A 25,088-nucleotide genomic window follows, 5' to 3' on the forward strand; every position below is an offset into this window, starting at 1 on the left:
ATTTGTAAATTTATTTTTATAAGATCTCTTTATGATTAAAGTGACACATTGTTAGGAATTCTCTATATATTATTTTTCCATTCCAACATGCCCTTATATTTTTCTCTTAAAGTGTATGCTTGTTTAATATAAAATATTTAAAAATTAAATGAAAAATATCAAGATATATAACACAGATGAAGAGTGACAACAATAAATATTCATAAAATCCACTTACAAATACAATCTAGTCACAATTCACAAACAAGAATTACAAGGAGGAAAAATAACCTTACAAAACTGGCAAGCTTGATATGACGCATAAGATCTTAATTATCCTACATCAAACTATATGAATTTATAAAATAATTTTTTATAATTGTTTTGTATATATAACACTTATCTTTATATATAAACTAGAAGCAGACGCAATGGTCACTCTTAATTCCTCACACAAGAAATATATTAAGTTTAATGAATGGTGAAAAATCTTAATATGCATGGAAAAATTATATACACCAGTGACCACACACTATCTTACTCTTACATGCTATGTAAGATATGACACATTTATTATATTAGAAGATTTTTTATTATATTGTTCTTTATCATTCAATAATGATAAATATGTTACATCATATTTAATAGAATGAAAATAAAATAAAATAAAAAAATATAGAATATAACATTACTCGTACACATATCAATATTGGTCTAACAATTCATACCAAAATGAAAATATTAATGCAAATTAAAAAGAAAAATTTTATTTACAGTCCCCGTATAGGCTTTTGATTAAATGAAAAAAAAATATCATTTTAGAAAAGGGTATTTTAGTAATTTAAAAAAATTTTAAAGATAAAATTACATATATCTTGAAAAATAATAATTACAATAATTAGTTTGTAAGTACTGTCTAATTATTTTAAAAAAATAAATAAATATATACAATCTATATTAAAAAATTAATTTTTTTAAAAACAAACTCTATTTTTAAAAAAATGACCCGACAGAATTAGCAGACTCCCCGATTTTACCTTGTATTTACTCAAATTTTATCAAATGAGCCAGCTCATTAGTTGAAAAATCGAAGAACCCCAGGATCTGCGTAAAACAAGGAAAGAAAACCTCTCAGCCCTCGCCAGTCGCCATTGCCGGTCACCTCCTCAGCTACTGCGGCTGCTAGTTACCCTGTTGCTCATTTAACGGCATTCCAACAGCTTCAAGTATAGCAGAATAAATCAAATCATAATCTTCTTCTTTCATTATACAGATCGAGAATGCAGAGATCTTTAACGTCGCTGGCTCGGCCGCTTGTGATAGCCCGAGGATTCTGCACGAGGCCCGAGAAAATCGTAGCTTCTGTGTTGTTCGAGCGCTTGCCTGTTGTAATCCCGAAAATCGACCCAGTGGTTTACGCGTTTCAGGAGTTCTCGTAAGTCTCTCCTATTGTCATTTTCATCTTACGATCCTAATTTATCGGCATATAGAGTCCGATGTTGGGGTTATTTGATTCGAGCTTTTCATATATCGAGGACTTGATAACACGATAAAGTTTTAATTGGATTATTCTTTCGTTTCTTCCGTTTTCTGAGCTAATAAACAGAGGTTTATGTCAGTAAAACCCGAGATTTTCATTTTGATCTATTTGGTGAGATAAATGTGCTATAACAAGTGTAAGTAGCTCATATTAGGTTTTGCTTCTTTTCTTCTTGGGTTTAGGTTTCGGTGGCGACAACAATACCGACGCAGATATCCGGATGAACTTTTAGATAAGTCTAATTCTAGGTAAATATTTATATATTTGTATTTTTATTATTATTAGTACTTAAAAAATAAGTTTATTGTGCATAGAATGGTATTAAGTTATCATAGATATCACATTTTCTTAAATGGTGTTTTGATTTGGATTTCTTGCACTTGACCACATATCTTAATTAATTTGTTGCTTGCTGGATCTTAGCTTTAAATCCTGATATTTGCAGTTATTGTAATTCCATTCCTGAGTGTCGTCTCTATAGCTCATTATATCGATTCTCAAATGAATTAGGTCAATGAGCAGTTGTATTACCTGGTTAGTATTTATATAAAAGCATATGGTGTAGTGCTGGAGGAAATCTGACTTCTTATGTTAAATGGGTGCTTATCCATAAGCAAGTTATTGATATCTGAACTGCAGCATTTGCTTTTCTGGGTTATGGCAAATGCTTTCTTTCAGAACTATCACTTAGTTTCCCTCCTATCTACTTAACTCCCAACCCCCCACCCCACCAAAAAAAAAAAAGTAATTCAAATATGTGTGTATATTTGATAAATGTGACAAGTGCGTAGAATTCCATATGTTGAAGGAGACTAATGGTCAGGCTGATGGGTGAATGGTGTAGCATTAAGAAATTAATAAATATGTACATCAAACTTTTTTTTTTTTTTGCTTGATTGGAATTAGGTGACTTGGTTTACTGTATTAGGCTTCAAGACTCTGGGACAATAAGCCTATATCTGTTGCATCACATTGGTATGGTTCATTCTAAAAGCTCACATGTTGCATTTTACAACTGGGGATTTATTAGTATCTTGTGTTACATTAAAGGTATGAATTTATGTTTTTTACTTGCTTTGTTACCATTTGCATGCATGTGAATGTGACATAGGTATTGAAATCTATTTAATCTGTTGCTTCTTGGTAAGTACTGGTCTAAGATTTTGCTGTAAATTATAAATGATAAATGCAAGACTCTCTATCTCCCACTTCATCCCTCCCCTCTTTTTTCTCATATAGAGACACAAAGAGACTGAGGCAGATAGTTTTTTTTTTTTTTTTTAAAATAATGTTACGTGACACTGAATTCCATGAACAGGGGAAAAGGTGACTACCAAATGGAGTATGTGCCAGCTCCACGGATCACAGAAGCTGACAAAAAGAATGACAAGAAGTACAAAGCAGATCTTTATTAAAATACCTATTCCATTTTTTCTGATTAGTAGAAAAAGAAAATATAATTGAATCTTGTCTGCCAATATTAATTAGTACTCATAAGTGATGGTTGAAAATATTCTGTTGTAGTTTTAACCTGCTTCTCTCTCTCTCTCTCTCTCTCTCTCTCTCTCTCGTTAATACTGAATGAATTTCTCTATATGCAATTTCAATTATTGGCCTCTTATAGAGATTATTGGGATATTTGAGCAGTATATAACCATATGGAGTTGTCAAGAAGTTGTATTGATCTAGTGAGGATGGGTTACATAGATATAGAAATTTAAACCTAGACCTCTAGCTTCTCTAATTTTCTTAAATAATCTTTTTTTTATAAGTTAATTTTGTTTAATAATTTGGTTATAGAGTTGACATAATTTTGATTAGACAAATTTTCCAACTGCCAGCCTTTTGTCCCAGTGGTACATTGTTTCTTCAACACTAGAGCGTAGTTTTTCTATGAGACAGCCGGTGTTCATGTTACAAGTTCTGTGGTATTATAAGTGGAGTTTGTTTTTTCTTTAGCTTTTAACTTAGACTGATTCATTTAAATCTCTTATCAAAAAGAACTTTGACTGATTCATTTCTGCATGCAATTGATGAAAATATACATATACATATACATACATACATGCATACATACATATATTGTAGGTTTACTCTTGATTAAACCTTGGTCATCTGGGCTTTTGAAGGCATAACAGAAGCACTGGCGTATTTCCCTTGATATAGCCAAAAATATTGATCGTGTATGTGTGTGTATGCATGTTTAAAACAATGCACTCGGCGCATGAGGATGGTTGTGAAGACAGCTAATCTTCTGGCTGATGTTTATGCTAGCATGTCACTGGCATGTAGTGAAATTCACTGCAGAAAAATTCAATATGGCCAATGGAAACTTTTCAAGAAAATGAATGAACTCATTGAAATCAGTGTTTTATTAACCTTTTCCTGGAATTAGGTTTGAACTGACATTATCATGTGGAAGATTGGAGTGCAATTTTTCTATTTATGAACCTCCATTTGCCTTTCTTTTTTTCCTCTTTAGGTCATTGCAGAGAGCACTCGACAGAAGACTCTACCTTCTGCTCTATGGCAAAGCATATGGAGCTCCTAGCGGTGAGCCTGTCTGGCATTTTCCAGAAAAAGTATATGGATCTGAGAAGACATTGCGCAATGTGAGTTGCTATTTGTTTATCAGCTTCTTCTTATTCTTCCCATATATATAAATTCTTTAATTTTTGCAGTGTGCAGAGTCTGCATTAGAATCTGTGATTGGAGACCTTTCCAATACATATTTTGTAGGAAATGCTCCAATGGGTCATATTATACAGCCAACAGATACCAAGTCAAACATTCCATCTTTTAAGGTACATTATCTTGATATAACTTTAACTTTGCTCTCTTGTTTGCCAATGTGCATGTGGCATAACTAGATTTAATATATTCCCCATTAAATAAGTTATTCCGTACACTTAACATTCCACACATAATCATTTCGTGTCCGATGGTGGTCGTGGGCATTTGACGGCGTGGCTTTGGCTGTATTGGAAGGAAAATGCCTTCTACAAAACATGTTGTAATCGAATCCAAGGTGTTTGAGGTGTTAAGGGATGGACGCCATGTGCTATTAACTGAGAAGGGTTGGAAAGTTGTCAAAGATATGAGCTTGGGGCTAGCTACAGTTTGATGGTTTTCTAGAGCTTTGGAGGAGTGTTTGAAGGCTGGGGGTAAGGAGTTTTACACTGCTCATTGGGAAGGGGACAGGGGCTTCATTGCACAGCAATGCTCTAACTCCCGAGGTTTTTACATGGCTCTGGTGGAGTATGGTAGGGGAGGTCGCCGGAGTTTAACCTTTATTCCAGGGGATAGGGATGGAATGGACTGGAGGAAGCTAGCGGAGGCATTGAAGGAAGCTAGAAGAGAAGGTGATCCTGCGCGTTTGTTACTACCAGCAACGATGGCAACCACTTTTGACTCTCGGTCATACAGGGAAGTACTCCAACAACCGTGGGTTTTGGAGCTGCCTTGAGAACTTGCCAGACTAGGAGTTGTAGGTCTGCAAAGTTCTGGTGGCATACTTGTATTTATCAAAAGGGGTCCGATTTACACTAATTAAAAGCACATTATCTAACCTTCGGACCTACTTTTTATCTCTATTTCCGTTGCCTACAGGGGTGGCGATTAGAATCAAGAAGTTATTTTGGACTTTCTTGTGGGGTGGTATGGGGGAGGAAACAAAATTCCATCTTGTTTAGTGGAATAAAGTTTGCTCTCTAATCTCGTTTAGAGGTTTGGGAGTGTGCAACTTGAGGACCTTCAGTAAAGCTTTACTAGGGAAATGGCTTTGGAGGTACCACTTGGAGGGGGGTTCGTTGTGGAAGGAAGTTATTGGCTTTCAACATGGAAATGCTTTTTTTTTTGCAAGAGGAAGAGGGGGGAGGGGTTGGCCAAAACCACATCCGTTTTGTAGTTGGAGAGGCCACCAGAGTTAGGTTTTGCCATGATGTTTGGTGTGAAGATCGCGCTCTTGAAAGGGCTTTCCCAGCTCTCTCCAGTATTGTAGCTAACAGGGATGTTTCTGTGCTGGATCTGTCAAATTACTCAGAAAACCCAAGAGAAACCGAGAGCCCTTGTTGGAAAAACAGATTCTGTGTAAATTGAATTCTCTTCATGTCGTTCATACCATCTATACACAAAGGTACGTGCCATACACGGTGTCTAACTGATTCCTAAAAATCAGTATCTGTACATGGTAACATAATCTATACAGCTAATAAATAATAATCTATACAGCATCTAAATTGTATACGGTAACATCCCCCCTCAAATTGATGCTGGTAAGTCAACTAGCAACAATTTGCCAACAAGAAATTGATGCCGTTGTCGAGTCATAGCTTTGGTGAAGACATCAGCCACTTGGAGATCAGAAGAGATGTGAGGAAGAGATATCACCCGACTTTCCAAGGTGTCTCGAATAGAATGACAATCAACCTCAATGTGCTTGGTGCGTTCATGGAAAACGAGATTGGTGGCAATTTGAATAGCACTAGTGTTATCAGCATGAAGAGGGGTAGAAGTAGTCTGAGGAAACCCAAGCTCCTCAAGAAGACCGTGTAGCCACACAATTTCAGAACAAGCAGTAGACATAGCACGATACTCTGCCTCAGTAGAGGATTTAGACACACGATCTTGCTTCTTGCATCTCCAAGAAATTAAGGCATCACCTAAAAACATACACCAACCCGTAGTAGATCGACGTGTATCTGGACACCCAGCCCAATCAGCATCACTATAGGCAACAAGTTGAAGTGAGGAGCCGGTAGGAAAGAATAACCCACGAGTAGGTGAACCTTGAAGATAGCGGATGATGCGTCGAACAACAGCAAGATGGAGATGCCGAGGAGCAGACATAAACTAACTAACCTGATGAACAACATAGGAGATATCAGGTCGAGTAGTGATCAAGTAGATAAGACTCCCAACCAGGCGCCGATAGAGAGTAGGATCATTCAGAAGGTCCCCTTCATCTTTCCTGTATTTGACATTGACCTCCATAGGAGTATCAACAGAAGAAGTGTCCTCCAAACCAGCCAAAGTGATAAGATCTTGAATATACTTATGTTGGTTCACGAAAATACCACTGGCCTGATGATGAACTTCCAATCCTAAAAAATATGTGAGCTGGCCAAGATCTTTCATATGAAAAGTTGCATGTAACAGCTGCTGAAGCTTAGTAATCAAACTACAGTCAGTGCCAGTAATGATAATATCATCCACATAAACCAAGAGAATGACTATACCCGACGCAGACGTGTGGAAGAAGAGAGAAGAATCATACTGACTTTGTGTAAAACTGAATGAAAGAATTGTACTGCGAAACTTCTCAAACCAAGCCCGGGGCGCTTGCTTGAGCCCATACAGAGAACGCCGTAGCTTACATACATCATGAGAAGAAGTAGTCATACCAGAGGGGAGCTTCATGTAAATCTCCTCTTGGAGATCACCATGAAGAAATGCATTCTTCACATCCATCTGATGCAGTTTCCACGACTGTGAAGCAGCAATAGCTAAGATGGTTCGAACCGTGGTCATTTTGGCAACAGGAGCAAATGTCTCCTCATAATCAACCCCATATTCCTGCTTGTTACCCAGAGCTACAAGGCGAGCTTTGTACCGGTCCAAAGAGCGATCAGAGTGAAGTTTTACAGAGAAAACTCATTTACTCCCAATAGGTTTGACTGTAGGAGGACAAGGAACAATATCCCAAGTGTGATTCTCCTCAAGTGCTTGAAGTTCTATTTGCATTGCATTTTGCCAACACTCGCGTTCCATGGCCTGTTTGTAGCAAAAAGGAATGGAAATAGAGGATAAAGTAGCGACAAGAGAGACAGGAGAATAGAAACCATACCAATCAGGGGGTCGAGAAGTACGAGTAGACCGATGAAGAGTGGTGGAAGCAGGAGCAGGAGCAGGAGCGGGATCAGGCGTCGGGTCATGATCGGGAGGGGGCACTGAGGAAGTGGAGCTAGACTCATGTCAACTACGTCTTCCATACACAAAACCAGGTTTAAACCTTTCCACAATTGTCGAGGAATCAGAAAAATTAGGCAAAAGAGATAAAGATGCAGATGGCAGCTCAAAATGAGATGGAAAGAAATATTGATTTTCAAAAAAAACCACATTCCTAGAAACCCGTATACGACGAGCATGAGGATCATAACAAACATAACCCTTTTGAGGAATAGCATAACCAAGAAAGGCACACTTAACAGATTGAGCAGTAAGTTTATGTCGTTCATGAGCAGGGAGATGCACAAAACAAACGCAGCCAAAAGTACGAAGATCAGAATATAAAGGAGAATGACCAAACAACTTAAAGAAAGGAGAAACATGATTTAGCGTAGGAGATGGTAAGCAATTGATCAAATGAACTGAAGTAGAAAGCACCTCATACCAAAACCGAGGAGGAACAGATGATTCAAGTAAAATGGTTTTTACCACATCAAGGAGATGACGATTTTTCCTCTCAGCAACACCGTTTTGTTGCGGTGTTGATGGACAAGAACGCTGAGAGATGATACCTTTGCTTTGGAGAAAGGTTTGAAACTCAGTAGACATGTATTTACCTCCAGAATCAGATCGCAAGATCTTGATGCTGGCAGAGAATTGAGTCTCAAGAAGGGCAAGGAAGCGTTGAAAGACTGAAAAAACTTTTGTCTTAGCCCGTAGGAAGTAAACCCAAGTAAAACGACTAAAATCATCAATAAAAGTAACAAAGTACTTATAATGCGCATGAGAAACAACAGGTGCAATCACCCAAACATCACTATGAATAATATCGAAACATTGTGAGGCACGAGATGCATGAGAAGGAAAAGGTAGAACTTTACTTTTGCCAAGTTTGCATGTTGTACAATCAAAAGAAAGATCAAGAGAAGAACATGCTTTATTGCCCAATAAACCAGAATTAAATAAAGTACGTAAAACATTTGAGTTTGGGTGGCCTAGACGTCTATGCCACATCTTATTTCCAAGGCTAACAGCATTACAAGCAAAGGAAAGTAAAGGAAAACTAGGGATAGATGGGGAAGGAGAAACATTGAGAGGAAAGAGTCGTCCCACTTTAGGCCCCTTCGCGATCATCTTCCCGGACACTTGATCCTGCACAACACAACCAGAACGGGAGAAATTGATATTACAATTATTATCAACCAATTGACCAACAGAAAGAAGATTTGTAGAGAGAGCAGGAGACACAAAAACATCAGTTAAGGAAGAGGAAAGGTCACCAACAGCACTGATAGGCAAAGAGCTGCCATCAGCGGTGTTAATTTTCAGATTTCCATTATAATTTCAGACATTGGAAAGGGGAACAATAGTATTGGTCATATGATTAGAAGCTTCGGAGTCAAAATACCATGGTGTAGAAGAAACTTGATGATTACCTGAAAGCCCAAAAGCAGAAAAAGCAGAAATGATCATTTGTTGTACCATTTCAGGAGTGAGTGTGTTCGGGTTTGCTAAGGCTGTAGGAACAGGAATAGGAACAACCGGCGAGGCAGCAGGCAATGCAGCAGAACTAGAGGCACCAATGGAGGTATGATAAGCAATACCTTGCTTCCGTTCAGGGTGAATGGGACAAGCAGAGATGATATGACCCTGTTTCTTGCAGTAGTTACAAAACTTCTTGGGACAATCCCGAGCAATATGACCAAAAGCTTTACAACTAAAACACTGGACAGCACGCATGTCTCTCCCCTTATGCCTCCCCTGTGTTGCATAAGCCACGGAAATAGGTACACTAGCATGAGCCTGATGTGCCATGGAAGCTTGAGTGAGTAAACGCTACTCTTCTCGAAGAAGTTCACTCAAACAAGCATCCAGAGATGGGACAGGAGCACGATTCATCAGATTAGACCGTGCAATTTCAAAGTCAGGCCGTAGTTTCATCAAGAATTGATTTCGTTTGCTAGTTGCATGCACTGCTTGGACAGCAGAGAGAGCTGCAGCGGGAATATTAGCATAAACAATGTCCGAATAGTCAGCCCAAAGAGTTTGAAAACTAGAAAAATATTCCTCAATTGAGAGACTTCCTTGTGTGAAATTAGCCATCTCATACTCCAATTGAAAACGCCTAGCAGAGTTATCTTGATTATAAACAGTATTGAGATAATTCCACATATCAGCAGTAGTTTTATAAGGCCTCAAATTTAGAACAAGATGAGGCTCAACGGAGCTAAGGATCCAAGTCATAACTCGAGCATCCTTAATTTGCCATTTAGACAAAGCCTCGACATCTTGAGGTGCAGGAGCACTCCCATCTATATGACCCAACAACTCTTTTCCCATAACAAATAAACGAAATTGAAATTCCCATGCAGAGTAATTCTTACCCGTAAATTTCATAGCAAACGATTCAAAAGACATTATGCCCGTAAATATGAGAAAGTATAACAAAAAAATAATACCTGCCCACTCCCCCAATTACTGCCGACCGAAAGGCCTACACGTGCACACCAAGAAGCCCCTACACTGGACTGCCGAAAGTCCAAATAATGGACAGACCACGCCGAGTCACGCAGCCCACAAATCAGAAAGTGCCGAAAAGTCTAAGAAGAAGTTGACAATGCCCAGACCAGACACAGAACTCGGGTGCACCAAGAGAGATACCGAAACACGAGAGAAACCAAAACCGAGAAAAAAAAACACCAGCCCACTGCTTCTTGGAGCCGATTCCTTGGAGTCGATGCACTCAGCCCACTGCTGCAGCAAGAAACGGCGCCAAAAACACCAAGATACACTCAAGAACCACTCAGACAGGGCCGAAAACACCAAGAAGAACAAGCTCCACTCAGAAGACACCGGTAGTGCAAGAAAGGAAGAAAAAAAAATCATAAAATATAGTCAACCGAACCTTGCTCTTGATACCATGTCAAATTACTCAGAAAACCCAAGAGAAACCGAGAGCCCTTGTTGGAAAAACAGATTCTGTGTAAATTGAATTCTGTTCATGTCGTTCATACCATCTATACACAAAGGTACGTGCCATACACGGTGTCTAACTGATTCCTAAAAATCAGCATCTATACATGGTAACATAATCTATACAGCTAATAAATAATAATCTATACAGCATCTAAATTGTATATGGTAACAGGATCTACTCTTGCATTTTCTCATGGTTCTTACCAGTAGAATGTCCTATTTAATAGGGATAATCATGATTGGGAATTCCTTACCGTTTCAGAATTTTTCAGATTGATATACTCCATAGGAAGTATAATGGCATAGGGGGATAGGATACAGTGTAGGTCCATTGGCAGAAAGAAGTTCACAGTTCAGGCATATTACAAAATATTGGCATCACAAGGTAATGTACCTTTCCCATGTAAAAGTATTCGGAGGTCTCGTGTGCCTTCCAAAGTAGCTTTTTTTGTATGGACCGTTATGCTTGGGACCATTAATTCTGACCACGGACAACTTAAAGAGGAGGGGACTCATTGTGATGGATTGGTGCTATTTGTGCAAAAAATATGAAGAATCAGTGGATCACTTATTATTGCATTGTTAGGTGACAAGAACATTGTGAAATGAGATCTTTAGAAGAGTTGATATTTCTTGGGTAATGCCATTGAGGGTGGTTGACTTGCTTGTTGGAAGGACATTCACAGCTGCCCTCAGGTGGCGGCAATATGGAAGATGATACCGTTGTGCATTATGTGTTGTGCTTGGTTGGAAAGGAATGCGTAGTGGTTTGAAGATAGGGAGTGCACTATGGTAGAGCTTTGAAAATTTTTTGTACACAAGTTATTGCTCTGGTTTTCAGCTTTTGTGCTTAATGGAACCAATGTTCATGACTTCTTATCTTTAATTTAGATCTTCTAGAATGTATTTAGGCGTTCTTCCGTATACTTCCTGTGTACATAGGCTATGCCTATTTCATTCACTTCAATAAAATTTACCCCTTACTTATATAAAAAAATGTGCATGTGCCATTGTGCTTGCAATTCTTATAGATTATTGAGTATTGGTAATGGCTGCATCTGGTTGTCTTAAGCCCTTGCTTGTCTTTTCCTTTTTTCAGCGATTCTTCTTCAAGTCCCAAGTGATTGCAACCAACAAGTTTGACATTGGGAAGTGTGAGGATTTTGTTTGGGTGACCAAGGATGAACTTTTGGAGTATTTTCCCGAGGAAGCTGAATTTCTCAACAAGATGATCATTAGCTGATGCAACAATCCTATCCAGTTTCCAATCCACACAATAGGTTGCTTTAAGAAATTGTCGATGATTAATATGTTTCTATTTTTCCATTCAAATTTTTGCAATACAGGCTCACATAGAATTAGGCTGCGGGATGCAGTTGAGATTTTGCCAGAGCATAAAATAGGTTTGACACTGCATGAACCATTTTCTTTCAACGTGCTGTTTTTGTACGTACTTTAATCTCCTTCCTCAACTGCCAAAAAATAAATAAAAAATTACTCACAGCTTTGGTCCCATATGAAATTTGTAGTTTCATCATATATAGCACTTTATCTACAAGCCTCGTTCTGCTAGTTGATGTTGTGTATCAAATTGTGAAGTAAATGGTTTTCATGGATTCATATTATTTGGATTTTCATCATTTGATTACGTAGAATGCCTTAGCCAAGGCGGTCAACTTTGATGGGTGGGCTACAAGTCCTCGTAGGTGACCTAATCAGTACTGACTTTCCCATTGATCAATACACCAAATGAACCACGATATGGGGTGATTGGACTTGAGTCCAAGTGAGGAGAGATTGAAAGCCATATTCAAAGAAAAAGTATGGCGCAAAGTGATATTGCACGACTAGAAACATAGTAATATATATGTTTAGGGTGTGCTAGTTTCGTGGAGACTTTTTGAAAAAAAAAAAAAAGGTGATCTATCATTAAAAAAATATAAATTTTCTCGTATGGTTTCCAAATTTTTAAAGAATCTGTATGGAATTTTGCATGCCCCAAAATCTGTATAATTCATTCCTTTCAATGGGAACTAGTTACGTACGAAAGAGGGGTAAACCATAAGGTGCTCCATAGATGGTCTAAGGTGGCCATAATTAAGCCAGTCCGCTCTCAATCAGTAGAAAAATAGTACCTAATCAAGCTAACATTTTGTGTTGTTTTGAACATGTGTCCTATAGTTCCACAATATGTCGTTTTTATCAATTCACTTATATACATAATCAAGCGATATTCTTGGTGGGGGAGGCAGAGAGGACCATGCAAATGCATGCATTGATGATAACGATAGACATATTGGGGCACGTCTCCTTTCACTTATAGGGGCAGGTGAACTGAAGTAGTTGAAATGTTGTTGGGTTTACCTCAGTTGCAAGATATGTAGGTAATTATATAGAGAGGGACCCTACTTTCAGCATTAAAACCTCTCTCTCTCTCTCTGGGTCAGTCCAACCCCTTCTCACCTTCCACCAGCTTTTCTGTCTATAAACTTCAGTCCTCCAACCTTTTCATTTCCTCCCATCAGCATTATTCTCTCTGGGGACCCATCTATGGAAGGCCAAGAACTCCCAATAACCCCACCACCACCACTGTTGCCAACTCAAAGTAACCCGCCTTTCTTCTTCTTACCCTCAATCCCATCCTCTTCATTGCACCCTCCTCCTTTGGACTCTCCTCAAGTCCTCAATCCAGAGATTGACTGGGTCAGCCTTCTGATCTCTTCAGGTCAAGTCAGGCTTACTGACAAGAAGCCAATGATAGAAAGCGCTAATAATTCTACAATGGCTGAAAATATTGGTAGTACTAGTACTACTGTTAATGAAGATCCAGAAAAGGGTTATTATAAGGATAAGAGAAAAGCTGGCAGGATGAAAAAAGCAACGCGGCCTAGGTTCGCGTTTCAGACTCGGAGTGCGGACGATATTCTCGATGATGGGTACCGGTGGAGAAAATATGGACAGAAAGCTGTGAAGAACAGCATCTATCCCAGGTGTGTGTGCGCGCGCGCTATATATATTAACCGAAGTTTCTCAATACAGCTTCTTACGTTGCATGCATGCATGGCTAATTAATTAGTTTATCATATATCCCGTTGCCTGGCCTAGCCTCCAGGGGAGATGGGTATGTGCTTTTCAGCTTTTGGTTTGCTTTGTTTTCTTAATTAGTACTTGTACGTCCATGCATGCATTATGATATATAGTTAGATATATAGGAGACTCGAGAACAGGAGATTCATGATCTTTTCTCCGGGAGAGCAAGCTAAAATTTTAATCTTGTCATTTATAATCAGTTGTACGTATTTTTGGGAACTACATGCAATAATATTACTCTTGCATGCATGGGTTCGAATTTTTCTCGGTAGCACGATTAGCAGATAAGTCCTAAAACTAAAACAAGTAAATAATGAAAACATAAAAAGGAAAAATGATATCAATTAAGATTGAAGAAATTAAATAGACAGTACTTCCAAGAAAATCCTTAGTAAATAAAAAAATAAAAAATAAATAAAAATTCATGAAATTTAAAGATTGAACGAGTGTATAATAAAATTCAGTCTAATATTTGATTAATCCAATGTACAGCTCCATCGATCGGCTCGTTCCATATATATGTATGTATGTGTATATATAAATATATATATATATATTGGAGTCACTACAAGAATTATGGTCATTTGCATCGCAAGTTTTGGTTGCTACTCTGCCGCCTGAGTAGCATTGCTCCATTTGATCGCTAACACACTTTGGCATTTTTATTTTTTAGTTCTTTTTCTTTTCACATTTTTTTATATATTTAAATATATATTTTTTTAAAAGATACATTAATACACTAAAAATCACTTTCTTAATCATTAAGTAAAAAAAAAAAATTAACGAGCGGTCACTTTTGAGAGGCAAAGTAGTGTTTTTCTATATATATATATATATACATTTAATTCTTAGTGTTAAGTAAAATGCCTGATTAATTGATCACATCATTATGATCGAATAATCCATCAATAAAATGACAGATCGAATATTAATAATGCACGTACGTCTTCCTGTTTTGGTTCCAAAGGCTCTTAATTTTTTGTCCATATATGTTAATCAAACGACTATTTAACTAATTTTCACAATTTAGTATATATATATATATACACACACACATCTAAAAGGGAGATCATGGAATGGAAATATGTATATATGAAAAATCAACTTACCCATCATGATGAGTTGATCATTATCCAGATATAGGCTTAACCGATTCAATTAATTGATCTTTGGTAATCTCCATTTTGTTTTCTGATGATGCACCCTACAGTGATGTTTAGCTGACCTCTTAATTATTGGATATATATTTGTATGAGAATTAATATTTCATTTATAAATTAACGTGGTTTTATGTGATGTATGAGATTATAAAGTATCTTTTACTACAAAGTAAATATGAAGTATTACATGAAACCACGTCAATTTATGATCGAGTTTATTTTTGTAAGGTTCTTTTTTGAATATATATATATATATATAGATTTCCTGGCAAAAACTTTCATTGCAAAAACCTTATTAATTGTTGAAACTGCAAAAATGGGCCACCACGCACTTTAAATTGACCATTGGCTCAAAAAACACAGCAGTGATTTTAAAATCGCGGCAAAATGTGACCTATTGCGGAGAATGTTTTTCCAGCAAAACAAAAATTGCCGCGATTGATGAATTTTCTTGTAGTGATATTATATGTATATTATCTAAACAAAACACAATTAAAATGTGTCATATTATATATCGTATAGCCTGAGAGCTGCTACAACACCCCTAGATCTTAAGATAGGATGCAAAGTATCAATTTTAAATATATTTTAAGGAAGCAATTTGCCAATTTTGATAATTTAAGGTGCATAATGATCTCTTACCACAAAGTTTATTTATACCTTACTTAATGATACGAATCTGATATGATCATAACTAAATTAATAACGGATTAATATCATGAAATCATATATATGGATTTGACATAATCTTTGACTACCTATACATTGCTTGAAATGCTGCATGCATGTATTTGTTGATTTGGGTAAAGTATATAGAGAAATATTACGTTCACAAAGAGATTTCATAAAAATAAAGTTTACTAACTGATATAGTTAGATGTAGAACATTAAATTTATTTTACAGTAAAAAAAAAGAAAAAAAAGAAAGAAAAAGGGCCTTGCAATCTGATTCATCATAGCAAGCAACATTACTTTATTATAAACTTTATTTTGAGTTTTTATTTTTTTATTTTCATTTTTTATTTTTAACCAAACATTGCTCAAATATATATATTGGCTAATTTGGAGTATATATCTTCATGTAGGAGCTACTATCGGTGCACGCATCACACATGCAGTGTGAAGAAACAGGTGCAAAGGCTATCAAAGGACACGAGCATTGTGGTGACAACATATGAGGGCATTCACAATCATCCTTGTGAGAAGCTGATGGAAACCCTAACTCCTCTTTTGAAACAAATGCACTTCCTCTCTTCCTTCTAATTTATAAGCTCACTTATACCTTACTACGTACTTCGCTAGCAACTCTGTTGCATGCAACAACATAACAAGCTTGTGTGTGTATATATATATATATATATATATTAAGAAAAATGATATTTGTAATCATAGAGTACGCAAGCACCGCACTTATTTAAAAAAAAAAGTAAATCAATATGGACTGACATAAAAAAAATTAATATTTTAATAATGATAAAGTTCCCTACTCGATCTAGCTTTTTCAAAAAGAGTGTGCCTTGCACAACTCATGACTGTATCAAGTATTACTCATATATTGATTCGTTATCTTATATCTTTGAACAATACAATAAAGCTAATGTTAATGCCAAAACACTGTTTGTACAAGAGAGTTTATTGATTCGAGTTGTTCTGATGCTCTAAAGTTTGGAAACTTTTACTGAAGCCGCGCGTGCAGTACTGCATGTTGAACTACCAGAGTAATTTCTTCCGGTCGGTATTGTGTTCAAGAAATGTTACTTTCAGGTTAATTTCTGGCTGGGATTTATACTTGTTTAGAAACGATACTTGAAGTTTAAAATGGTCTAGCTGTCATTAGTCGACAAAAAAGATATTTATGTATATATATAAAATTCAAATTCTAGGATTAATGGATTTGCATGATCATGCATGTGGAGCTCTACCTATATATTGGTCTTCCATCTCAAATACTTATTTGCGACAGCAAAATTGAAGCAAATACATATTACGACGACAACGACAACAACCGTTGTTATGCCTTTTTGCGGCAGAACAAATAATTATTTGCGATGACACGAATCACCGCAAAAGTTAATGATTTTATAAATATTTATTTTGATTTTATAAACACAATTTTATATTCAACCAAATTCCACTGATTTCTTAAATTAAAAAAAGAAAAAAAAAACTCTTTTATCTTTTTTTTTTTTTAATAAATTTTTATAACTCCATTAATTCAAATATTCATTCTCATTCATGATTTGTATTGTTTCCAGCTAGCCATCATGTCATCCATTACTTCTCTTTATTCATTTATTTTTCTAACGATCGCATTCCTCTCAAGTGGTCATTCTCCTACGTGACTGTTTTTGTAATCTTCGTTTTTTAATGTTTATATTATTTCATTATAAATAAGACTATTTCCCCTTCAAATTTCACTGATCACTACAATCCAAGGCCATCTTTTTGGACTCGAAGTGGAGATAGTTCCAAAAGTTTTTGTGGAGAGGAAGAGCAATTGAATAGTGATACACATCTACTGAAGGCTTTTTGTGTCTATATTCTTTAAACTTCTGAGAAAGTTTCAAATGAATTATTTTCTCATATTCAATCGTAAAAACTAGCCTATCCATATATAAATTTTGTTCAAAAAAGAGATAATGTTAGAAAGTTGGGTTATCTTAATTCTCAAAATTATTGCGTGTGTCCCACGGAGCCGTAATAAATGATTTAGACTTCATTTGATTATGTAAATGAGATTAGATGAAATGAAAAATATATAAATAATAGTGAGATAGCTTGTGAATAGTAGTAAAATGATTTGAGTTAAGATATTTTCTGAGATTTTGGAAAATGAGAGAAAAAAAAAGTTTGAATAAAATCTTATAAAATTATAATATTGTTAGAATATAAATTGTTAATATAATTTTTTTTGAGATTTAAAAAAATTGATTTTTTTTAAAATTATAATGATTAGGTAACGATTAGATAAAAAAGTTAAAAATTTAAAATTGAAAAATATTTAAATATTGAGATGAGATGGGATAAAATGAATTGATATCATCTATGAAACCTAACGTGGCCTTAGAACTCCAAGTCAGAATGCTTCAAACGTAATTTGCAATAATTTTGTTATATGCAGGATTTTTCCAACTTGAAACACCCAAATCATTATAAAGGCGTGCATAACTCTGTGTCATAAACTCATAATCATTGAAGATGAATTCATGGGATACCATCATTGCATTAGAGAGAGAGAGAGAGAGAGAGAGAGAGAGAGAGAGAGAGAGACTTCTTTTTTATTCCAAATTAGCCAATCATATGAACTTTGGATGTAGAAATTTTGTGGTCGCTTTACTTACTCTAATCTTGATTGAGTTCTTGTTTTTGCTAGTTTCTATTTAGATTTATTAGATGGTCTTGGTCCCTACAAATAGGTGTGAAAAATGAAATAAATGGTATAAGTTTCAGGTATTATATCCATTCAAATGAAGTTGGGACATAGTATGCAACATAACAGGTGAATATATAACAAGCTATTTCATCAAAAAGAGCACCAAGTTCTGCTCACAAACTTCAGACAATGAGCCCATCATGAGTCAAAATATCGATTTGAAAGAAAATACGCAACTAAAAGGAAATAATTATTATTTACTCATTTTTTGCCTTTCAAGAATTTCCACTTGACGTTGCTGAAAATACTGTTGTTGCATTGGAGACATGGCACTTGTATCGATCGCCATAATTCGTACTTCCTCCATGTCTCGTTCTACTTGAAGTCTGTCTCGTTTTAATTGAAGTATTCCTATTCCCTTCTCCGAACGGATTAGTTCTTTTTGAGCTTGTTCCGATCGAAACATTTCTTGCCTCATGCAGATCCTCTTTTCCTCCTCCATTGAATGTTTTAAGTGAGTCTTTTCTTGCTCAAGACATGTGAACCCTTTCTCTTGATCACGTGCTTCGTCCAGATTTTCAGTTAGTTTCTTCAACTTATCTTTCCTGATGGAGTTCGGTAATACTGCATCATCTGACTTTGTACTCTTTTCTCTCTTTCGCTTTTCCTTCTCATCTTTCATGGTTATCGGTCTTTCCGAGTCTTGAAAGCTATCATTGGAGACATTATCTTCCCCTAGAATTGTCGAATCTGGAGTTGATGGAGAAGATGCCATACATGGTAGTCTTCTAATTCTTTTCAAGAGGTTACGGCGCTGCAACCATTTTCCTTGATGTCTCAATGATGTCCAACAATGTTCAAATGAAAAAGAGGTTTCATGAAGCTGTTGATACTTGGCCTTTGCCTGAAGAATCTGAAAAATTAGAAGAAATTAAAAAGCAATTAGTATCTTCAAACTATCGACTGTATTGACAACCATTTCAAATTATACCTTGTCATGTTCAGTCATATCGCTTTGATGTATTGATTCGATTTGGGCAAGACAATCACAAAAATTATCGATGCCATTTTTAATTATTGTCCAGCGATTCATTAGGGAGGACGGACTACGTTCAGAAATCGCCTGGGCCTTGTGCTTGAGAAAGAACTCCCAAATTCTCTCCCAATATGACTTGTGTTTTTCCTCAGTTACAGTATGCAAGCTAGTATTGAGCCACGCTGACACAAGGAGATTGTCTTCCTCCACACTGAACTTGCCACCCCAATGTCTCTTTTTAGCGACCATTTCAACTTGGGGTAGAGACTCTTTGACGATTAGTGGAGTATGTTGAGACTCCAAAAATTTATCATCAAGGTTACAACCCTGCAAGAGTGTTGTGAATGGCATGCCTCCTTGCCCCAGCGAATCCATTCCTTAAAACACAAAATCTAAATTCCATCAAAAGGTATCATTTGCCAACAATAAACGTAAGGTAGCACCAAGTCATTCACAAACAAACAAATATATTGGGTTTTATTTGAATTAATGCATCCCAGCTCATATGGTCTGGAAAAGTTTATCAACTACGATTGAATGACACTTTTGGCCAACATTAGGGACAGTCATTCGTATTTTCAAGTCATGTTCGAGTCGTGTCAGGTTATAAACATTTGATTATATAGGTCAACGTAAACCCGACCCAACCCGTTAAGCTAAATGTGTCAAACTTTCAAACCTTAACACGGCCCATTTAGATAATGAGTCGTGTCACCCGTTTTGAATCATTTAATAATTAATTATAAACAGATCAACACGACACAACTCATTTAAAGTACTTGTTTCATATAAATGGGCTGAACTAACACACAACCTATTTTACCTAATTAACATAATTTTACATAAATGTTAAAATCTATATTTATTAGTAGTCACAATATCTTAAAAAATAAGACAACTTACTGACAAAAAAATAAGATAACTTAGTGACAAAAAACCAATATTATTTAAGTTTTCTTATACACTAAAACCAATATTACACTCTACAATAATAAATACGAGTATAGGTCCAGAATTACAATCTAAATAATAAAATATAAGCATACTAAGAAATACTAATATTACAACTTAACAATAATAAAATTATAATTTTGAAATAAAACCTAAACAAGTCAAAACAAGTTGATTTCGAATTAAGCGGATTGACCTATTTATAAATTATGTCTTAACGGATTAATCCGTTTTGATCCAAACCTGTTAACATCAAACCCAAACTCGCTAATTTTGTGTGGTGTTCGTGTTAGATTCATGAGTTGTCTTAAGCAATAAGGGAATTGTTCATCAAACTTCATGTTCTTACACACCCCAACAAAATGGGGTGGCTGAACGTAAAAATCGTCATTTGTTAGATGTAACTCGAGCTCTGTTATTGCACATGCATGTTCCTAAACGTTTTTGGAGTGATGGTATTCTTACTGCGTGTCACCTTATCAATCGTATGCCTTCATCTGTCCTCGATGGCTCCTCTCCCTTCTCCATTTTGTTTCCCTCATTGCCAACCTTTGCTCTTCCACCCAAAATCTTTGGGTGTGTTTGCTATGTTTATAATCTTGGCCCAGGCTCTGATAAACTTGATCCACGTGCTACCAAGTGTTTCTTTGTTGGTTATTCCCGAACACAAAAAGGATATCGCTGCTATAGTCCTGCTCTTCGATGCTACTTCACAAGTGCTGATGTCACATTTTTTGAGTCCATACCCTATTTCTCAGACACGTCTTCGGTTGTTGAGTGTGATCCTCTACCATTACCTACTCTAACCCTTTCTCCTCCACAGTCACCCACTATTACCCAACCTCCTTCAGTGCCTTTTCTTGTCCCTCTACAGGTGTACTCGCGTCGCTCACGGACCCCAGCTCCCCTGCCTCTACCAACTTTGTCTCCGTCTTCAGACCCTGAGTTACTCAGTGCTTCAGAATCTCCACCTATTGCTTTCTGAAAAGGTACTCGTTCTTGTGTTACTCAACATCCGATTAGCCAATATGTCTCTTGTCATGCATTGTCTCCATCTTTTTCATCTTTTACTTCTCAATTGTCAAAAGTTTCTGTTCCTAAGACAGTTCAGGATGCTTTATCTGATCCGGGATGGAGGATAGCCATGGAAAATGAAATGGATGCTCTTCACCATAATGGGACATGAGATCTTGTTCCTCTGCCGCCGGGAAAACAATCTGTTGGCTGTAGATGGGTATACACAGTCAAATTCCATCCTACTGGCGCTGTGGAACGTCTGAAAGCTCGCTTGGTAGCTAAGGATTACACTCAAATTTATGGCATTGATTACGACGAGACTTTTTCTCCCGTTGCCAAAATTTCATCTGTTCGGGTATTGATCTCTCTTGCTGCTAATTTGGATTGGCCCTTATTTCAGTTGGATGTTAAAAATGCATTCCTACATGGTGACTTAAATGAAGAAGTGTATATGGAGCAACCACCTGGTTTTGTTGCTCAAGGGGAGTGTCGAGGTACAGTTTGCAAGTTAAAAAAGGCATTATATGGTTTGAAACAATCTCCTCGAGCATGGTTTGGGAGGGTCTCTGATAGTGTATTGGCATTTGGTCTTCATAGATGCCAAACAGACCACTCGGTATTTCATCTGCATAGTGATGCAGGTCATATCTTATTGATCGTATATGTAGATGATATTGTAATTACTGGGAGTGATTCAGCTGGAATCGCCAGGCTGAAACAATTTTTACATGATCAGTTTCAGACAAAAGACTTGGGTAAACTTAGATACTTTCTTGGAATCGAAGTTAGTAGATCTAAAAAAGGTATCAACCTATCTCAGAGAAAATATGTGCTTGATTTTTTGGAAGAAACTGGCATGTTGGGTGTACGGCCATTGACACTCCTATGGATCCAAATCATAAACTCTTGAAAGAGGAAGATGAGTTGTTTGGAGATCCAGGTCGGTATCAAAGACTTGTTGGAAAATTAAATTATCTGACTATCACTAGACCTGATATTTCTTATGCAGTAAGTGTACTAAGCCAATTTCTACAAACGCCTAAGGTCTCACATTGGGATGCTGTAATCCATATTCTTCGGTATCTTAAGCGAGCTCCTGGCCTTGGATTGTTGCATAGACCAAATGGGCATCTTAGAATTGAAGCTTTTTCAGATGCTGATTGGGCAGGATCTCCTTCAGATAGAAGATCGACTACTAGATATTGTACCTTTGTAGGAGGTAATTTGGTTACATGAAAGAGTAATAAGCAAACAGTAGTAGCTCGATCTTGTGCAGAGGCCGAATACAGAGCAATTGCTCACACTGCTAGTGAGCTGACATGGTTGCAACACTTTCTTCATGAGATTGGGTTTCCAGCTCCTGTCCCCCTTCAGTTATTTTGTGATAATCAAGCTGCAGTACATATTGCGTCTAATCCTGTATTCCATGAGAGGACTAAACACATTGAGATTGATTGTCACTTCATTCGAGATAAGATATTTAGTGGTGACATCTCTACACCCTTTGTGAAGTCTGCTGATCAACTTGCAGATGTGTTTACCAAACCACTTTGTCATAGTCGGCTAAAGTTTATTTGCTCCAAGCTAGGTTTATATGATATATATGCCCCAGCTTGAGGGGGAGTGTTGGAATACATATTGTAATTAAATGTATAGTGTGAGGGTATAATGGTCACTACTTGTATATGTATAGTTGATTATTCATTAATAAAAACACAATACAGTTTTCTCTCTCTCTTGTTTATCGACTACACATATCAACAATGCTTTTCCCTGTTTTTTTTTTTAGGTTATGCTACTCATGATCCCACACCATACACCATACATATTTTAATTTTTTTCATTTATTTTATTCTTGCTAAACTAATTGAGTTGTTCTACTTATCATCTATACACCACATACTTGTTCGTAGAAAAACAAAAATAATTTAAAAGAGGTGTAGTGTGTGGGGATGCTAAGCAGAATTATTATTATTATTTTTAATTTGTACTGGGTGTCCAGGAACAGTATCCTGACTAATCCTAGGGGTGCATAGACCCTTGGTAAGAAGTTTCCCGTATGTGCACTTTAAGTAATTCAAGGGAAAAATCCTTCAGTCTAATGGCCTATAGGAATTGTTTGCACCCAAGAGGATTCGAACCTTAGACCTAGAGGGAACATTCCATCAAGACCAAGGTCTTTACCACTTGAGTCAACCCCTAAATGCTTCCCTTAAAAAATATAAAGAGGCCAACAGAGAAATCAGGGTTTTCCCAAAGAGGTTGGGAATGAAGATTGTGAAAATAAAGGATAAAGCTATACCCAATAGTTAGAGAAAGAGGAGAGGGCTATGCTTTCCTCTGTTGTTGGTCAGTATAGAGACAAAGTGAGAGAAAGGTCTATGAAGAGTCCAGTTGTTGGTAGGCAAAGAGAAAATATTTTAAGTGTATGCGAAAAGGATCATTGCATTGCGAAAGGGGTCAGAGAGAAGAGGATCTTTGTGTTTGTGAATGGGGGGCAGAGTGACATCCATGGGAGTAAACAAGTGAGAGAAGGCAGAATAGACCAAAAACAAATCATAAGCCTGAAGAGTGCTGAAGAATCGCTGTAGCATTTTATCTAAAATAAAGAACCACAAAAAATGGGATGTAGGGGTATTTTGTGGTTCATTCTCTATAATCATCGAAGAACAGATGCTAGTGCTCTAAGCCTTACCCGTGAGGCTTCCCTTCATTCTGCCTGAGGGCTGCAAGTTCTGTGCTGATGTCAAGGTTGCTGAACCATCAGCCAGCAACCCTTGAGGATGTGTTGTCTCACTCACACTCCCCCTAGGCCGCTCAGCAACCGTAGAAAGAGACGATGATAAGTCTGTTCCGGATGGTTGGAGTTGAACCGGTACATATAGTGGTGTTCTTGACTTCTCAGCCATTGGTTGAGCAGTAGACTTGAGTGGTGTTTGCGTGCTATTATCATCATGCATGGCTTGGCCACTACCACCACCTCGCTGAAACTGCGCTGGTTCTACAACAGTCGATGGAGGAACAGAATTTAGCGACCGAGTCATAGCCGAAGGGTGAGAAGTGCTAGATTGTAGTGAATTTTGATGCCCAGAGGAACATTTGGAGGAAATGTGATAACCACCTTGGCCTTGAGTGGGAAAGATATCAGCCTGTTGGACATCTTGACCAGAAACATTATTGTCCTTCTTAACTTCCTGGTTCTGTCAAAGGAAAAATTGAAAGAATAATAAAATCACGTGAAATATTTCGGTCAACAATGTATACTCCACTTTAGAAGAACACACCATGGGGTTGCATATGCGCACTAAGAAATCTGGAGCGACAATGGCTATTTATGTGTCATTACACTGAGAAAAGGATAGGCTGGATAGCTACAAACGAACAAAAATCAGATCAAACCTGTATTGATGTGTGATTGCGCATGGAAGATGAAGCCATGTTTGAGACTGGTAAAGAATTCACAAGTGGCCTGAGCAATTGCTGCTCTCTATCCAAGCCCCCATGTAAAGACTGTTGGTTCAGAACTGGAGAAAGAGTGTCTGTTAGGACTGGTGCAAGAATTGAATTGCAAGATGATTTGGAACTGTCCGGGGTTCCAGCCCAAGTAGACGTGCTGCCTACTGAACCAAGTGGGACAGCAGAAATAGACATGGGAATTCTTGAGTACATATTTTCCTCTGTTGAACAAGAACCATGTTGGTCCAACCTGTCAGAGTTTTTTACTTCCTTTTGCACAACATTTCTTGGAATGCATGGAGGATTATCCAGTAAATGTCGTCTTCCAGTACCTCCATATACATGCATAGCATTTGCCCCTTCCTTGGTAAGATCAGAAAATTCATCAGGCAAACATGGAGGTCTCTCTTGCTGACAACTTGGTGTCCCGTGGCCTGTTTTGTCAGTATGGTCATTGTTCTGCAAGACTGCCATCCAGGATCCATCTGCTGAGATCATCACATCAACAACATTCTCTTCAGTCTCTCCCAAGATCTGAGCAAGAAACAAGGTGTTAACTTATGT

The 25,088-nt window shown here is 37.0% G+C and overlaps 3 protein-coding genes across 18 annotated transcripts in view; 2 read left to right on the plus strand and 1 right to left on the minus strand.

The window, feature by feature from the left end:
• The first annotated feature begins 1,039 nt into the window (after positions 1-1,039).
• On the plus strand, positions 1,040-11,956 carry LOC122310501 (39S ribosomal protein L46, mitochondrial-like). Its single transcript, XM_043124410.1, has 6 exons — positions 1,040-1,414; positions 1,702-1,767; positions 2,838-2,912; positions 4,002-4,131; positions 4,201-4,323; positions 11,541-11,956. Exons 1-6 carry the CDS (start codon positions 1,260-1,262, stop codon positions 11,682-11,684), a joined length of 693 nt encoding a protein of 230 aa, XP_042980344.1. The 5' UTR covers positions 1,040-1,259; the 3' UTR covers positions 11,685-11,956.
• Positions 11,957-12,760: 804 nt separating this feature from the next.
• LOC122310508 (probable WRKY transcription factor 24) lies at positions 12,761-16,576 on the plus strand. Its single transcript, XM_043124420.1, has 2 exons — positions 12,761-13,431; positions 15,777-16,576. The coding sequence occupies exons 1-2, from the start codon at positions 12,992-12,994 to the stop codon at positions 15,952-15,954; spliced, it is 618 nt and encodes a 205-aa protein (XP_042980354.1). The 5' UTR covers positions 12,761-12,991; the 3' UTR covers positions 15,955-16,576.
• Positions 16,577-18,122: 1,546 nt separating this feature from the next.
• LOC122310513 (E4 SUMO-protein ligase PIAL2-like) overlaps positions 18,123-25,088 on the minus strand; it is a 32,191-nt gene continuing 25,225 nt past the window's right edge. For 15 of the 16 annotated variants that reach the window (XM_043124453.1, XM_043124442.1, XM_043124473.1 and 12 more), the window contains 4 exons: positions 24,468-25,058; positions 23,764-24,268; positions 19,056-19,477; positions 18,123-18,977 (listed from right to left, as the gene is read on the minus strand). In XM_043124453.1, the coding sequence (XP_042980387.1) occupies positions 18,318-18,977; positions 19,056-19,477; positions 23,764-24,268; positions 24,468-25,058 (2,178 nt within the window). In that variant the 3' untranslated portion in view covers positions 18,123-18,317. The remainder of the gene's footprint in view (positions 18,978-19,055; positions 19,478-23,763; positions 24,269-24,467; positions 25,059-25,088) is intronic. The other variant, XM_043124463.1, reaches the window with a different exon arrangement.

This window comes from Carya illinoinensis, chromosome 1, assembly GCF_018687715.1.
Source record: "Carya illinoinensis cultivar Pawnee chromosome 1, C.illinoinensisPawnee_v1, whole genome shotgun sequence".
In the NCBI taxonomy this organism is placed as follows: domain Eukaryota; kingdom Viridiplantae; phylum Streptophyta; class Magnoliopsida; order Fagales; family Juglandaceae; genus Carya; species Carya illinoinensis.